At 38.2% G+C, this 17,945-nt stretch overlaps 1 protein-coding gene across 7 annotated transcripts in view; it reads left to right on the top strand.

Annotated features, from left to right (window-relative positions):
• The window catches only part of PLCB4 (phospholipase C beta 4), a 211,740-nt gene that overhangs the window by 181,484 nt on the left and 12,311 nt on the right, over window positions 1-17,945 (top strand). For all 7 annotated transcript variants that reach the window (XM_064446795.1, XM_064446788.1, XM_064446791.1 and 4 more), the window contains 3 exons: window positions 5,938-6,053; window positions 10,470-10,545; window positions 16,291-16,466. In XM_064446795.1, coding sequence (XP_064302865.1) covers window positions 5,938-6,053; window positions 10,470-10,545; window positions 16,291-16,466 — 368 coding nt within the window. The remainder of the gene's footprint in view (window positions 1-5,937; window positions 6,054-10,469; window positions 10,546-16,290; window positions 16,467-17,945) is intronic.

Genomic DNA, 17,945 nt, shown 5'->3' with positions numbered 1-17,945 from the left:
TTTTCCCTTTAGAAATCCTTTCCATGTCTCCCTGAGTTTCAGTGCACATTTGTTTGTCCCATCTAAGCACCCAAAGCTCACCTTTTTCTGGTAATGATTTTACCTAGCTCCCTCTTGCATGACATATTGACAGGCAGCTTGGAAGAAAAAAAGGCAGTAATGATGTGAGAGAGCGCTGCATCGAAGACATGCACTGGAGAAACTGCAAAATCACCAAAGAGAACTGGAATATGTAACTGAAAAAATTAAATGCCTTATTCCTCCTCACTTATATCCAAGTTAATCACTTGGTAGTCAGCCTTTTGCTTGCTACTGTTGGCAGTGAAGTCCCAAATAGATACAACACTATGATAAATTTACTTTACATTAGAAAAACACAGGCAATTTTCTCCTGCCCTTTATCATTAGAAAACCGTTACTCTTGCTACAGAAAGAGGCATAGCAAGTGAAGAAAGTGTCTTAAGTTCTGAATTTGACATACAAATCCATTCTGGGCTTTTGGGGCAGTTATTCCCTTGCTGTCTTTGATTGCAGATTTCATTGCAGATCTGAGGTAATGGAGTTGCCCAAGCATTTTTAATCAGTCTTTGTGTTTATTTTTATTACATTTGTTTGGGTGTGGGACTCTATGTTTATACAATGAAGTATGAAGATATTGCTTTCCCTAATTGGCACTTTTGTGGGGCTCTTAGTATTAAAAGTAGTATAAGAAAATTAAATAGTTACGTTTCAGACTCCTTACTGACCCTATGCAGAAGGGGAATGAGTAATTTCTCCGTTTTAGTGTTGCATGCGAAGCCCACGCTCAAGAAAAAGTGTCTGTCATCCACAATTCTGGGCACGGACAGTTTCTAGACCTTCATAGGGTTGATCTTTTAGGGGGCTTCTTATTTTTAAGGACTACTTTCTCATTCATTGGACAACATCCAACAGTTTGCTATAGCAGCTTTTTGCAGATGAAAATGGTACCATGGTTGTGTAGAAAACAGCCATACTCAGTGGTCTATTTGCCCGATATATGTGACTCACAGTAGCATAAGGATATCTTAAACAAGACTGTGCTTGATAATGTTAAAAATTGATCCAACTGTTCAGGCTTGCACTTGCTTCCTCTAATCTGAGGAAAAAATTGACAGCCATGGTCTGAAAATGCTGAGCACTCAGAAGGGCTTTCAGCATTAGCTTGAGCACAGCTATTTTAGGTCTGAGCCAGCCTGTGTCTTGCTGGTCTTAAGTACAGAGAGCAAGTCTGTCCTAACAAGTAAGTGCCTGTCTAGAACATGCCTTGCTAAGCCTCCAGTAAGGGCAACTTCTTGAATTTGTAGAGGAGAATCTGAGCAGAAGAGTGTGGCCATATTAGCTCAGAGATGATCTGAAGGAAGTGCTTGGTGTACTTACCACTTTTTTAATGCATTTTATGAGCTGGGATTTTATCAGCTGGAAAAAGAATTGTTCATGTTGTTTAAGAAAACAAAAGTCTCCATTTCTTTTCCATTCAAAGTTGGCCTTGGAAAATGCATTACAGAAAACAAATGCATGCAAGTGTGGAAGAGAGAGCAGGCTGAGAGGAAGGAGCTCTGATCTAAGTGGTGTAGGAGCTAATCTGGTAGCCCTGGGCAGAGCTAGCTAAGGAAGACGATGGCAGTAAGGGTCCCTTTTATGATAGCATCCACTCAGTGTAAAGACGTATTGGCAGCTCCACTGAAATGCTGGCTGGGAGAGGTTGGTTGCTCTATACGAAAACATGTCAGTCTATGTTTTCTCAGGGTATAGGACTGTTAGACACCACATTTCCAGACTAATACAAAAATTAACTAGTACGAGTCTTTTCAGGATGCAACGTTCTCTGTGTATTTTCTTGATACTATCTCTCTTTTTATCTACTTCTGTTCAGTGTTTCAGCCATTTTGACTCCAGTGGCACAATAAAATTCTCCTAATATCCCTCTGCATATTATCACTAATTTGTTTTTCCTATGTGGCATAGCTCCTTACAACTTTAACACCCAGCGTACACATACACACACGGACACATCACACACTGTGACTACACTTTATGATGGTGATTTTACTAATCTGTTTTTTTAGGTGAAGGATGATTCAGCAGGTGGAGTTACAATCTTCACTGTTCCTTTTTTTCACTATTGTGTGAGAAAAATAAGACATCTGGTCTAAGTAGGATAGAGATCATTAGATTGTCGGGAGGACCACTGTTCTTAATATCATTGTTACTAGGCAGCCAGTCTGTGACTGACAAAATTAAATTTGCCCATTCCTGATGTCAGATTAGTGGCTTGCAAAAAAAATGCAGAATTTTAGATTTCACAAAGTCTATGAATAGTTAAGGATTGAGATTTTACTTAGGATTGAGAATTGTGTAAAAGGTATATGTAATAAAGCTCTGCAAAGACAGGACAATGCTTTTAAAGAAATCCTGAGGGATTGTAAGGGAATAATAGAGCACGTAGAAATTAAAGTCAGGATGAGCTGTAGTGAATACTGGAGAGTGTCACTATTTCACAGCAAGTTTAGTTTCAGGGTCAGTGTGCAAGTATAGTTTCTCCATTTCAGAAGAATCTGTTCAGTTCTGCAACAGAGCTGTTGCCTCTAATTTTTGAACCAAATACTCTTAGTTTGTGGCCAGATATACAAAGAACATGGGACATAATTCTTTAAAAAGTCAGGGGGAGAGGCCAAGGAGCAGGAAGCTAACAGAGATTTCTTTGATGATACCATGAGAAATATAGTATTTTTAGGGCGGAACATATTGCAAGGATTATATGGAAATCTTTGTAGTTAACTCCTAGGGCAAATTCTTTGTCATATGTTGGATGGTGAGCAAAGCTGGTACTTTAGGCTGGGACAGGGAGAGAAAAAAACTGAGTAAGCGTCCCTGTCAAGAAACGAGTGAGCTTTGTCAACAAACTGAGTAAGTGTCCCTGTCAAGAAATGAGTGAGCTTTGTCAACAATCCTCACATTCACAAAGGGAATTAGGAACAAAAAGTCGCTTGTAAGGAAACTACTGTCAGCATTATCTTATTGCCTGAGATTATTGAGGTGCCACAAGAATCAGTGGGATCTGAGAAGCTGGTACCAAAAAGGACAGGCCCCTGGGATTCTGTCTGCGTGACAGATTTCATGTTCTGTCACTTTAAAGTAGATTAGCAGCTGCTGTGAGGAGTTTGAAACTGTTGACTTATGTATGGATTGTGTTCTATTACATCATCTATAATACTGCCATTATTTAAGGGGCAGTGAGGCAGTAGCAGCAAGATCTTCAAAAGTGCAGAAAGCAATAAAGATATTCTATCTTTCATGGGTCTGTTTAAAACCCGGGTATGTGAAATGCACCTTTTTGACAGAGTAGACAGGACTGCCAGCAAACAAAACAGAACGCTTTTGTAGTGGCACTTATTTTGCAAGCTGTCAACCTTTGACGCTGTAGTATTGCTTTCATTTGATTTCGTTTTGATTTGAGTCTTTTTATATCAATTAGGTGGCCTCTCAGAACCCTGGCTGAACTGTGGCTTCAGTTTATTATATAATCATTAAATGTAATTTGTGAATATATTCATGTAAACGGTGTGTGAATTCAGACTGCAAATTCCGTAGACTTGAGGAAATCATGAGAGACCTAGCTGAGGAGACTTATGTGCAAACATATTCTGAATCAATCTAGAACACATTACCACCTGAAACATTATTTGTGTCTGAAAACAAGATATACTGAGGGTGTTTTAAGATGCTGCAAAACCACTCGTATTTCTCAGAATCTTGACATAAGTTTAGATGCAGCATCTAAGTGTGATGAATTTTCCATTGAGCATAGACAGAAAATCAAACTCACATCAGCTAACCCATTTTAAATTAGTGTTCCAGGGGTTGAAGGTCATATAATTCAGGAGACCTGTGGTAGGGAGTTGGCTCCTAGTGCTCTTTGTGCCATCCATGTGGAAATTGTTAGTAGCCCATTTTCGTCTTCCAGTTCTCTTTATATTGTGCACAAACAAATGCATGTTCCATGAACTGGATGGGGAGGAGGACCAGAGAAAGAAATGAGGGGGATATGTTCTTCAAGATATCTGTTTCAGATACAAGATGGGGTTGTGTATGAACAATAAGTTGCAGTAGAGGGGAGTCTGCAAAAGATTACAGTGGGTTTGTGATAAAGAGAGAAGGCTTAAATCATGGTTGTCCTAAGGGAAAAGCAGGGATTCTAGCCCTACATGATGTGCCCTTCCAGATTATGGAAGGGTGCCACATGAGTGGGCAGATGTCTTGTGCTTTGCAATGTTTGTGCTTAGTCTTTTATAGCAAGAATTGTGTTGTTCTGTTCATCTAGGGGGAGAGTGGGTAGTTTGAGAGATGCTCGCAGTCACTCTACCTGTGGCTGGCTGGTGCTGTCAAACTTAGGTCATTCTATTCACTCTCCGTATTTTTTCCTACCTGCTTAGTGTAAATACTCCCTGGTGAAGCTGGCATGTTGTAATGTTGATGGAGCCTCTTTGTTTCCCTTTAAATTCTCGATAGAACAGAAAATTTAGTTCCCCTTTCTAAATGCAAAATTTGGAAGCTGTACGCGTTTCCCAGGGAAGTGCTTGGCAGATGATGGAGTGCTCAGGTACAGCCCAGGGCTAGATTTTTAAAAGCATTGCAACATTTGTATTAATGTTTTGGTAAAAGTGAATGTAAAAGTCTTGAATTAGTATTTTTAGAGGAAGAAACAGTGATAAGGCAAACAGAGGTGTACCGAAAGTAATAATAAAAAGCAGTAGAATAGTGAGGGTAGAATAAATACCAAATGAGCTATAAAACAAAACAGAGATAAAGCCCTGGAAGAGGCCATATTAATTAATGCAAGGCTTTTTGTCACAATTAGATAAAATGCAGAGCAATTGGACATTAATAAAATAAAAAATTAACAAAAAAAAATTTTCCCCATTGTAATGTAAATTCAAAATTTAGTGCTTTCCATGGTAGTTAAATATTTGCATCATTACCAGCAGCTGTTCTGATAAAGGAGAATACGAAGTCAAGTACAATAAGGAAGTCTGCATGGAAAGGAACTGTCTGTATGCTAGCCCCAAGTGTGGAACATGCATTAGTGATTCATCTTTTCATCATAGGAACAGGTTTTTTCCTCCCCTTCCATAGATAACCTCCTCTGACACTTTTCCAACATAAGTCACATAACTACAGTAGTGACAGCGGGTTAGTATTGATGTGTCATACTCCACAGGTAGCCCTATATGTCCAGTTTATCAACATGTGCTGTGTTATTTGGGGGGGTGGGGGTGGGGTGGTGAAACAGGGGGCAATGGTTATTTGCAGTCTGCATGTTTAGTTGAAAATTGAATTGCACAGCCTACTATCGCTTGCAAAGGGAAATGCTCTGCATCAAGGTGGAATTTCTTCGTGATGAGATTGCTGCTGTCTTTAGGAGTCATGGGCCAGCTCTTCAGAATGTCAGTTGTTAATGATTTGATTTTTAGCTAATGTTTGGACTTGGATCCATTTGATTTGCGGTGGCTAAGGGCCTAGCACTGGCAGTATGAGATATCTAGAGGAAGGGAGGACTGGGTTGAGTTTTGTTCTTCTCTGCATTCAGAATATTTGAATGATACGATCTAAGCTTGTAAATCTGATTTTTTACATTGCACTTAAATGGACATTTATTCAAAACTATGAAGTTTTTTCCCATCTTTTTTTTTTTTAAGGTATACCATATTTTTAAGTTCTGCTACAGATTTTCATTTTTCAAAGAAGAAATGTTTTAGTGATTATCGTGGAATATCTGGAACCTTTAATACCAGATGGCTAAATCAGATTAAATTCCATTGTAAAAGTTTTCTGTTCATACACTGGTGTTTTTACACTGTAAAAAACCTAAGCATTAAAAATCCAGCAACCTAATTGTAAGGTCCTACTGTTTTCCAGGAGCACAGCGCTATGCAGAAGTTGCACTGCACACAAATTGACAAAATAGTGGCACAGTATGATAAAGAAAAGGTATCATATGAGAAAATGTTAGAGAAGGCAATCAAGAAGAAGGGGTAAGATACTATTTTAAAAATTTTTTTAAGACTTAAAATAGGTTTTATGCTTTTGTGGTATGGAATAAAACATTCATAAAAAGGTCATTCAGATTAATGAATTGTAGCTTGAACCAGCATCCTACATCAAATTGAGCATGAGCTGCTTGAAGGCTCTAGCAACGGGCCATAAATGTTGTACTCACTTTGCGCTTCACTAGTCTTCTACTCTCAGAGTTTTAAAGTAAAAGCGAAGGAGTTGCCTCGAATTTTTATTTCTGTGGCCTGATCTGGTCTCACTGCATTCCCTGGGGAATGTCACTATTGTGTTCAGTGAGAGCAGACCAAGGTCCTCAATAGCTCTAATGATTTGACTCTGGGGGAAAAGAGTTTTGCTGTGCTATCAAGTTGAAGTTTCTTTTTAACAAAAAACCTTCAGATCCTCAGCTGGGATCAATCAGTATTGTTCCTTTGACTTGAGTGAAGCTGTTTTGGTTTGTACTAGCTGATGGCCTGGGACATTATCTGTGTGAATATCTTAACTGTCCCAGAAAAGTTCCTGGAAGATACTGGTGACTTTAATAAAAGGTCCCTATTACAGTCCCATTTGGAATTATATAGCAGGACCTGCTGTTGCCTTGCTGCTGTTATGTAATCTGGCAGCAGTTTCTCTTCTCCAGCTTTCACACTATGACTGGCATTTCATTGAGACAGCTGTTTATACTATGTTACTGTGACCTAAAGCAGGAATTACTTTATTTAGTTCTATATCAAGCTATGCTAATAGTTAGCCTTAATTTCATATTGTTGGCATCTGGCAACAACAACTGGCAAACAACTCGCTGAATACTGAATTACTGAATGCTCCTGTTTGGCATTGGATTCTTCCACAAATACTTTTTGTTTCATAAAGTATTTGGAATGGCAATGGTTTTTGAGTGTGCATGTTATAAACTTGCAACAGAACAGAAATAGAACTGTCAGAAGTAAACAAGGTAAGGAGAATTCTCCTCACTAAATTATTAAAAGCTCACAAACTCTTCAAGAAGCTCATGTTGGTTGTTTTGTCCAAGGAGAACTGTAAGCACCCAAATACTTCTAATCCAAGTAGTTCCTTCCAGAAAAACACTACTTCTCCAAACAGAGAGGGAACAACTACAGGACTAATTAATTTTGTGTGGCTTAGATTCAATTTCCATTGAATATAACACAGCAGAAGGTTATTGATATAGCTGGATTTATAATTACAGTCAGGGTATTTACTACAGTGGCAGTGAACTAAGCCTATAATTTTCATCAGGGGAGAAAGGCTTCCCCGTGCTCTGGTATTTAAGAATTTTGCATCAGAAGAGTCATGAATCACTGTTCCTGTTAGCCTGAGAAGAAGCCAGTGTCTCTGCCTGTCTAGGCAAAACAGCAAATGAAGGTGTGTCAGAAAGTTAAAGGTGAGAATGGCTGTCTCTGCACAGTAAATAGTGGAAAGCACTGGGTAATCGGAAATGGGACAAGCATAGAAGTAGTTGGTAATTTGATTCCCACTTTGAGATCACTTCACAGGCAACTTGCAGTGTCTTTCCTAATTTTATAACACTTCTGCCATGGATGCCAAAGCCTTTATGATAGTTTTGAATGATCATAAAAAGTTTTTTTAAAAAAGTTGGAAATGACTACTCCAGAAGCAGATCCAAACAGTGTTCCTCGCTGTGACTCTCTACTTTCCATGGACTCCAGAGCAATTAAGTCATCTGATGGCTCTTCAGTGTTACAACAATAACGATTGCTATCTAATTAACAGCCAAAGGAAATCCAGTATCAGCACAGACTTTCTGTAAAAACACTTTTTAATTCTGTATCAAAGTGCTTTAAGGGCTTACCTCAGGATCATTGTGTATGCAGCTCTGAAAGCCCATTCAGCAAGGTACTTACACACTTCTCTTCACCCCAACTGTGCAGTATATTTAAGGACGTGCTTAAAAGTGAACACATGGGTTGACACTCAAAAGACATTATTGAACTGAAATGATCTGATGAATAAGGGGTCCTGGGTTTAGTGAGTACAGGACCTGCTCCGTTTCCTTGGAACTTTTACAAGCAATAAAAGTTGTAAAGGAACGTAAAATGTGTTTTCCATGCATTCATATTGAAATTGTCAGATACTCCCTGAAAAAAAGGCTTTTTAATAGGTATATAGAAGACTTTCTTTTCTGATTTTTTTGTGCAGTTTTTCATGGTCCATTTCTGCCACATGGTGTGACAAATGTCAACTGCATATTGTTCAGAAAAGTAGAATTTTTTAATCACATGCTAATTCACTGACAGATGGACAGGATTTTGCTCCCTCTGTTATTTCTGTTGTACACTTCAAATGCATGCAGATCTCGGAGAGGCTTATGGGGATATGTATGCTCATGTTCCCACTCTGAAATGGAGTTGGGGGCACACAAAGATCCTTCTGATTTATTTGGGCTGTCCAGAAATTCAAGTGTATGTGTGTGCATGATCATGGACATGTGACATTGGGTTGGGGTGTCCCTGGGTATTTGTGCCCAACTGTGACTCAATGGTTTAACCATGGACTATGCTACTGCAGTCAGGGACAAGTTTCATTACATCCAGTCTGGCTGGAACTTGCCTTGAGATACAATGAAAGCTGCATTTCCGGAGAAGGGATCAGCTGGTGGTTTTGATGTCTGGGATTCTGAAAAGTCCAGTGATTTAATCAATTAGACTAATTTGGGATAAAATATGTTTGGTTCACCTAAGAAGCAATCTTTTTCATAGTGTATGACAAATCAGGTATGAATTATAGCCAGACTTTGATCGCAGCTACCGACATGCATAATCAAAGGCACTTTCTTTCCAGCTGGGTTTTTTTTTTCAGGCAGAGGTAACAGTGGTCAGAACCTGTCTCTATGCCTTTATGTTACCTCTAAAGTGTTAAATGAGTGTTAGAAATCTCTACAAAAATTTCCTTGCTATGACTAGAAAAAAAACAACTAGTCCTTCTGGTAGACCTTGGGAAAACAAGGCACATCACACTACTGTTTTCAGTAAGGGCTTTCCTGGTACTGTTTGATGATAAAATTTTCTGCTAATTTCCGTAAGTTTAGCAGTACTTTGATATTAAAATAGGATCTAAACTTGTTAAGAGTTTCATAAATCTCCTTTTCTAGAGCAAACATGGATTAATATTACTGCAGTCAAGAAATAGCCATTCTTATTAGGGCCAGCTTCAGATGATAAAATGAACATGTCTCCATCCACTTAGTGGAGTTACACCATTTTACATCAGTGGATGATCCGACACAGAAATATTACAGTGATGTTAAAATAGACTCCTCTCAATATATTGTATTATTCCAGAAAAAAAACCAGAGACTTCCAATGTGTGAATTTATATTCTGTTGTAAAAACGCTTCACTGCAAAAAGGGAACAAGAAGACTGGTAAAGATGGAGCTTGTCAGCCTACAAAAACTTATTGACTTTGGTGAGACAGTAATAGAAATTCCTGTTGTAGCTGCAATGGAAGAGTTTTTCTGTACATCTGTCCCACCCAGTGCGCGGCCCAAGTAATTGGGCTTAGTGAAGGAAATTCTGTGGGTGAGAGGTAGAAGTCATCCGCCTCGTAACCTGCAAGCACATCAGGGGAGCTTCAGCATGGGCCTTCTGCAGGCATTTTACCAGCCTGTTCCTTAGAATCATGCACTCCTCCTGCATTAAACAAGGTTTGCAACTTGCATTCAATCCCATTAACTTTACCCAAACACAAAGGCCATGCTGTATTCAGCTTATTGCAAGAGTGGGGACTGTCTTCAAGATTTGTTGCTTTCCAAGTCATATAATGTGTCTAATAGCTTGGATTCATCCACATGGGTTGGTGTGTTCTGCAAGGGTAATGAGGACCCCTTCTTTGAAACCCATTCACTTCTGTTTTCTTACAGAGGAGCACTTACACTTTCAATAGGCGTTCACATTCAGTATGCCCAAATTGCCTTCCGAGGTAGTTATTCAAACAACTTCTTTTTCTCTGCCTCTAACTAAAAAAAAAACCAAACAGCAAAATATACTTTTAAAACAGAGGATAAAATCATGGCAATGCAATGAATGTGTCTATAAGTTTTCAGGCAGAAGCTGGTTTCTCTTGGCAAAGTTTTTTAAGCCTGGAAAAGGAACCAAGTACATAAATGGAGATGCTTGACATATCCTCAGCAACAGAATAATTGCTGGGCCAATCTAGAATTAATCATGTGGTATTTGAATTGAATGATCATTAATCTAACAATATTTTGTAAGTTGTGAATAAATTGCCAGAAGAAATAATTTCATTCCAATACACTGCAGCACTTCAACTTTGATTAACATTTTAATTAGTAAGAGCTGACTGAATGGGAAGATGTTTAACTTGTGGCACACATTTGCAATTTTCCTTTTTTTAGAGGAAGTAATTGTCTTGAATTGAAGAAAGAAACAGAAATTAAAATTCAGACACTAACATCAGATCACAAGTCTAAGGTAAGCAAACGGCCAATTTTAACACATAAAACATCTGAAAGACAGATTTTGAGACCCAAGTGGTAGTTACTTTTCTTGGAAGCATGTGAATGATTTTCAGCAGTAATAACATGTTGAAAAGAATGGGAGTAATCAAGTGTCTAAAAGTGTTTCTTAAAAAATTTTTTTAAAGCAACTCAATTTCCTGCCCTTTTAACATTATTGAAGAAAGTGTCATATTAATGCCTCATGAAACTAAACTGGTCATTTGTGACAGTTCTAGCTAAAAAAAGAGAGGAATGTATTCTGTATGAAATTTGGATGCTAAATACTTTCCCAAAATATATACATAAAGAAGTTTCTTTTTCATTTTCCCTCATTGTCACCATGGATAACACTTGCTAGTTCATCTCTTAGGGAAGGAGGAGTCCAAGTTGCTCTTGAACCAAGTGCCTTCTTATTTCTAGTGTTTTTCTCTGTGGCTAGGTTGTGTTGTTTTCTTCAAGGTGCTGAAGAATAAAAGTGCTCTGAGTTCATTTGAGAAATCTGTTCTCAAGCTGTGATTCATGGCTCACATTTTGTTGCTTAGAACTACTTCCTCTATACTTCTGTTCTACTACTAAGCTCACTAACTTAATATTGCCTTTGAAAGTTTTGTCTACCACCTGTTGACATGCTTTCAAGTTTCTGAAAGATATTGAAACTAGAGAGTGGCAGGTACTCTAGAAGACACAGCTATGTACAAAATGATCTGGAGGGAGAAGAGTACAGGAGACTGACCACAGTACAGGACAGTTACTGAAACCTGTGAAAGGAATCAAGACAAGCATAGAGAATACAAACAAAAACATCCACATCTTTGAGACTAGAATAAAGTAATTTCCATCTTCTCCTAATTTTATTCTTTGGTTTTCTAAACAAGGTTTCTTGCTGCTGCCTGCTCAGCCAAAGATGTAGGAAAATGGCCAGGAATAAAACCTAGTGTACTGTCTTATCTCCCTGTCTTCTATGAAAAGTCCAGGATTGTTTCCTTAAATTTGTTGACAACTTAAAAAAAAGATAATTCATTCATTTCTTAGTGAAATAAACTCTGTGAGGAGCACTAGCTCCCTATCATCCAGATATAAGCTGCAAAATTCATCTGAAGTTATACTGTGTAGAAAATTCTTATGTTGTGTTATATTGCTGTGATCTCTGCTTCTCTCCTGTGTCACTCACAGTCTGGAGTTAAGAGGTGCGATTTGTACACAAGGGACATCCAAGTGTTCATTAATCTTCCAAATCCAGTAAATGCGACTCACGTTTTCCCCTTTCCATGAATGTATGCGGTTTCTGAGCTCTGTTCCTTTCAAAATCCTGCTTTCAAACTGGTTCCCTTCAATTTAATCCATACCTGCAAAACAGATTGATTTTTGTACACTCCCATGTTGGGTTTTAGGATGACATTTTCAAAGGAGACTTAAATGTAAGCTCCTTTGAAATACCAAGCCTCCGTATGTTGGGTAGTTCCTGAAGAACTGCTCTGCTAGTCATCTACTTCTGTGGTTTTCTCTAGGTCAGTGATTTTCAATATCTTGCTCACTGTGGTTCCATGAAAATTGTACCGATTTTAGTATTCTCACAGACTTCTTTTGTTTCAATTGCCATGTGAGAGCCCTGGAATTATTCCTGGAGATCATTCAAAGGTTTGCAAGCAACAGGTTGGAAAACAGTGCTGAAGACCATAGGGAAATTAACTTTTCTCCTAGATGAAGGTACATGCAATTAAATTAGATTAAATTCTGAGATGCTGAATGCATTACACTGATACAGTGGGAGTTCGATTAATTAACAGTAGTTCAGCATTTCTCAGCATTTGGCCCACTAATTTTGATATCAGATTGTACTATAGTTCAGCTTTAATTACAGCTCATGTTCTCCAGTGTAGATCTGTGTCACAATGTGCATGTACACTTTTAGCACCAAAGAGACCTTTTCATCTACAAAAGTCTTCCTGTCATGAGGAAACATCCAGCCCAAGTTTGGCATAAAATATTTAAATTAGATCTGGATGTCCCAACGTGTACCTCACACACAATTAACCTAGCAGATGCAAATTACTGCCCTGCATTAGAAAAGTAGGTCCCAATATCAACCAGGGAGAGGATGAAAAGAAAAAAATAGGAAAGATAACTTCAAAGATTATTCCTGCTTGAACTTTGTGACTAAACAAACATCTTGCATATATGATGTGCAAAAGAAAGGACCTTATCAAGATTTTAATTAGTCTCTTAGGCCCAGTATAGGAACAGATGAAAGGATAGGATTGCAAACACAGTCTGTAGAACGGGAAAGAGAGAAGTTAGCTAATGGTTATTTTTCATATCCTTTTGGATAAGCAACGCTACCTTAATAGTGGAAAGTAGGACAAGAGCATACAGTGCACATGAAATAGTAATTTTAACTATGATGCCAACAAATTGGAAAAAAGCAGAGGTGTACACTGAATTTACTACATCTGAACTTTGAAGTGTGTCACAGATCTGCAGCAAAATTGGATTTCAGATGATGTAATGGTCTTGAGTTCTAAGGGCTTCTCAATCTGAGTCAAATTGGGTATTTCAATTCTTGTAATTGGTGTTTGGCAAATCCCTTACATCCTTCTCATCAGGTTATATCTTGCTCTGCCTGAAATGAGACATCTAGCTTGCAGGATATTTAAGAAATCTTCCTTTTCTCTCCCATCTCCCAGAGAAAAACTTGTTTTACGAGGAGCTGTACCTGAGACAGCATGCTGATTTTGAAATTAGTAGCACATCACTAGCATATCTGTCCATGAACACAGGCAGGTTTTTTTATGTTTCTTGCTTCCCATCTTCTCAGATTAAACACCTAAAATACTGCATGCTTAAGTCTCCTTGCAGGCTTCTTCCTTGGGAGTTGGAATTGATGATCCTTATGGGTGCCTTCCAAATGGAGATATTCTATGTTTCTTTGGTATCAGTGTACCTGAGATACAGGATTCCTGCCTTCCTGTTCCTCTGTAGTCTATAACATTAACCATTTAAAAACAATGATCACATTATGCATTTGTAATGGGCACTGGAGTCTCCATTTCTGTGCATTTGTTTGGGCTTTGTAACCACTAAGTCACAAAATACTTGGCTTTCACTGTGGCTTCCACTATTTATACGCTTGTTTCACTCTTTTATTAAGTGATGATTCTTTTTTTAATGCAAAGATTGTTTTGTACTTCTACAGCCATAAGGAGGCTTTAAATAAAGGCAAACTCTTTTTTGTTTACTGGAGTGCCTGCCTGTCCTTTTAGGGCAATGTAAAACATTCTTACTGTGACTAGAAATCAGATCTCATATGGTAATATCCCCTGCACTTCCTAATACTTCAAATTAGTCTGAAAGCCAGTCCCAAGTGGCAGAGTTTATGGAAGATTCTCAAAGCAGCAAGAGGTGGAGGAGACTGCTTGTCCAGCTCTGTCTCAGTTCCCACTACAATTTTATTGATGTTTGAAAGGGGGCAGAGCCCAGTCAGAGCATTCTCTGCAGGAAGGCAATTTGAAACACAAATCTGTGTAAGGAACCCTGTGTCAGCTGCTGTGCCAAGGTGGAGTGGTACACAGGTGTGATTTGCTGCTGACTCTGCCTACTTCCTGGGTCACATAATAGGACTTGGCTTTTTAAAATATTAATACTTTCTAACACTGTGAACATAAGGTTTCTGAGTACATGGTCCCTCTTCCACTGTGGTCCTAATTATACCGAGTTACTCAGGACTTTGGATCTACCTGTACCTTTTTTCTCCAAATCGCAGATGGAGCTGACTCCATCTGGAAACTCTGCGTTTTAAATAAATAAATAAGGAATGGGTTTTCCTGAGAACTTTTAGCTCCCCTGAAGTCTCCCAGGGGGTTGATAAGCCAAGTAAGGTCACTAGTGAGAGGAGATTCATGCAGCCTAACTGAAGCGTCTAGTTGCTTGATGCCCTCTAGGTATCAGTGAGTCATCTCCAGGCAGTGTTTAGGGGTGATAAATCCTGCTTTGAAACCGCTCACCTTTTTGCATCAGCAATACAAGGGGCTTGTATTAAACTTAGTTTTAACTTAAGTGCTGTAGGTGAGTGCCAGAGGTGACCCAGAGTGTCTGCTCCTCAACCTTTCAAAAACTCTATCTGAAAAGTTAGTGTCTTTTCCTTAGTAACATCCAAGCATTTGTTTTCACCCATTTTAAAACTGAATCCTCATGTTTTTCTGGCTCTGAAGGCAGTACTGGCCTTATGATCATCTTATTAAAGATACTACTCCAACTAACTGCTCCACATCATTCCATGTATTTACCACTTCGTAGTTGATAGGCTCTGGCTTAGTAGTACACTTACCAACATGCATGAAAATAAGCATGGCTCATTTTGCTGGAGGTACACTCACTATATTAGGCCTATATTAGTCGTGCCAATCTTCTGTCTCAAAATGCTTTTGTTATTTTCTGACAGCTGCAGCAAACTCCAGGTAGTGCTCTATCAGCTGCTTCTGCCTCCAATCCTATCTGTTTTGATATAAGACCACTATTTAAATATAGATAAATGCAAGTCTGGCTTTCACGTAGTGGTAGGCACTCTTACAAAATTACTCGCTTCTCTTTTTCATTAGGAGCCCAGCTTTGTTACATAACACGAGCTTTGTGTAGGAGGGCCTTCAGAGGAGCCTCTCCAGGGCAGAATGGAGCCTGGGGCTCTTAACGTCCCCTCTTTCACTATCATCAGTGTGTGCAGGGGAGTCTGTTCTGCATTATGCAGAGCCCACATGTGGGCCCACACCTAAAATACCAGCATCAGTCTTTCATTTTCTGAGCAATAATGTGGCAATTTATGATTTGAAAAATAAGATTTAGCTTTCAGAGAGGATGACCCAGATGCTATTAGTTACCATAGCAGCAGATGAAATTACTACCTGAAAAATAGGTTTATTGTGAGGCATATTTTGTATACCATTTAATACTTATCAAGTAGGATAGCTTGTCAAAATACCCAAAGATAATTATTAAAGGATAATAAAATATATCTTTCTATTAGCTTCTTTTCTAAATCACTGAGTGCAATATATTCTTACAACAACAACTCTGGTGATTTAGACTTCTTCATATTGTCTCTTGGGAACTTTAATCTCATTATTCTTGTGTGAGTCTTGGGAGATAAGCAAGAGAAGAATACTTGTCAAATTCCCCACTGACTTAATGAATATAAAACAAAGATGCGCAGCCCATCTCCAGATTCAGGTTGTATTAAACATAGGATTTCTTTGTAAACTGTGTTTGTGAAACTGTCTCCACAAAATCGAGGACTGTATTTAAGTCCCCAGAGAAATCCCACTCGCTAGGTTTTTTACATTGTTAATTTCAATACTTTTAATATATATTTTTTCTTGGCAACCAAAAACGTGAAACTGTTTTTTTATTAACTCAGTGTTAGAGTAGGTTTTAAAATAACAGAAGTACAGTCAAGAGCATAAATGCAGCCCATTTATTCAGGGCACTTTAGATAATAGAGTTCTAATGTTAGGGGTTGTTTTCTATCTGCTTTTGTAAGGCATTGTAGCTCCTCGGTGGCTTTGTTACGCTGCAAAGCAACTTTATTTGTGTAACATTTTTTCACAATTTAGCTGCATTCTTTATAATCTTTTTTATGCTTGTCTTTACGTCATCTTTAGCAGCTGTAATAGCTGATCTCCTAGCCTAGCTGAGAACCTCTAGCAAAGCTGCTGTTACTTCTCTACAGGTCAAAGAGATAGTGGCACAGCACACTAAAGAGTGGTCTGAGATGATCAATACGCACAGTGCCGAAGAGCAAGAAATCCGTGATCTACACTTGAACCAACAGTGTGAGCTACTGAAGAAACTGCTGATTAATGCTCATGAACAACAAACCCAGCAGCTAAAATTTTCACATGACAGGTGAGCAGGACAGTGCTACCTGGTAATAAGGGTTGGTTTATGTCTGCTTTGTATACTGTTTTAGTTTCTTGTGTCAATAGCTTCTGTACTTCTGTCAAAGGTACTGGGCTGTATGCGTGGTAGAAATGAAAGAAGTGATCTAATCAAGGTTTAGATAGATGCAGGAATGGGCTTCTTAGCTGGGTTAGGTTATCTGAACTTCATTAAAGGCAGTGGATGCGATGATGCAGTGGTAGTTTGCATCAACTGTGGACACTTAGACTTAACCCAGGAACTTCAGTTCAGGGGCTGGAAACTGAGAAGTATCAGATATGGAAATATCCTTTGGAGTTGCTAGCAGTTGCAAATGCATGTATTTAATAGCATTGGTGATTATAAGAAAGATCCATGAAAAGTAAGATCATAAAAACAACAGGTAGCAGGATAAGCTACATTAGACTGACATATTGTCTTCATACAATATCCTGTCATAATCACTGGGAATACAGAAGATATTGCGTGACACTGCTGTGTTGTTGCTTTTGTAATTAACCATATTGCCCATTTGAAATTAAATAAAATTAAATACACATCATATCCACAGTGTTAAAAATGGCAGTAAGAACAGGAATAATTTTTTGTGCTATAATCTATTGCATAAAGCTGCCTAAAAGCACATGAATGCAAAATGTGTGTGTACTTTCATACATATATATAGTCATATGTAATTGTCTTCAGCATCTTTCATATAAAAAGCATGGGGAAAACAGAATAAATCATATTGAAGAAGGAACTGAACTGACTTTTTAAATTCCTGAGTGAAAAAACAGCTTATCTTTGCATCAGAGAGAACACATGCTGGGACCCGCAAGTCTTCCATCTAGCAGAGAATTGTCCCAGCAAAAGGCTTTTAGTGAGCTCATCTTTATGTTAATCTCTGTGTTAACCCATCTATTCAAGCTGTCCTGCAATACAATAAAAAATAAAGTCCAAAAATTGTTAAATTATAATACAAATGCATCATTCAAAACATACTAGCCAGAGGAAGGTGAGGCCTTGGAATTGTATCTCTAAGTCATACCATCAGCCCAGAGAAGTCACATCACTTTTTTTTTCTTAAGAATTCTGTTTTCTCTCCCATTTGAAATTCACTACAAAGCTTAAAGGTCATTTACTAATATATAGCCTGTGAAAGTAAGTTTGTGTTTTCTTTTCCATACATATTTCCTCAGTCTCTTAACTTTGCTGAAGGCTGTCATTGTAGGCAGATATTACATCTACACTAGGGCAAAGTGTAATTTTTTTAAAATCTTCTTCCTCATAGTTTTTCTCCTTGGGTTTAGAATTTCTGTATCTCTGTGTTGTTTAAACAGCCCTGTACTTTTTCTTGGAGACAGTTCTTATATTCTTAGTAATGGATCTTACTCTTTTATTAGAAATCATTTGTGTTCAGTCCATGTATTGTTCTTTTTTCATAGCTATTAAGAACCAGACCTCAAA

This window comes from Phalacrocorax carbo, chromosome 3, assembly GCF_963921805.1.
Source record: "Phalacrocorax carbo chromosome 3, bPhaCar2.1, whole genome shotgun sequence".
Classification (NCBI taxonomy): Eukaryota; Metazoa; Chordata; class Aves; order Suliformes; family Phalacrocoracidae; genus Phalacrocorax; species Phalacrocorax carbo.
Note: the sequence above shows the minus strand (reverse complement) of the source record. Positions and strands in the feature narration are given on the sequence as shown.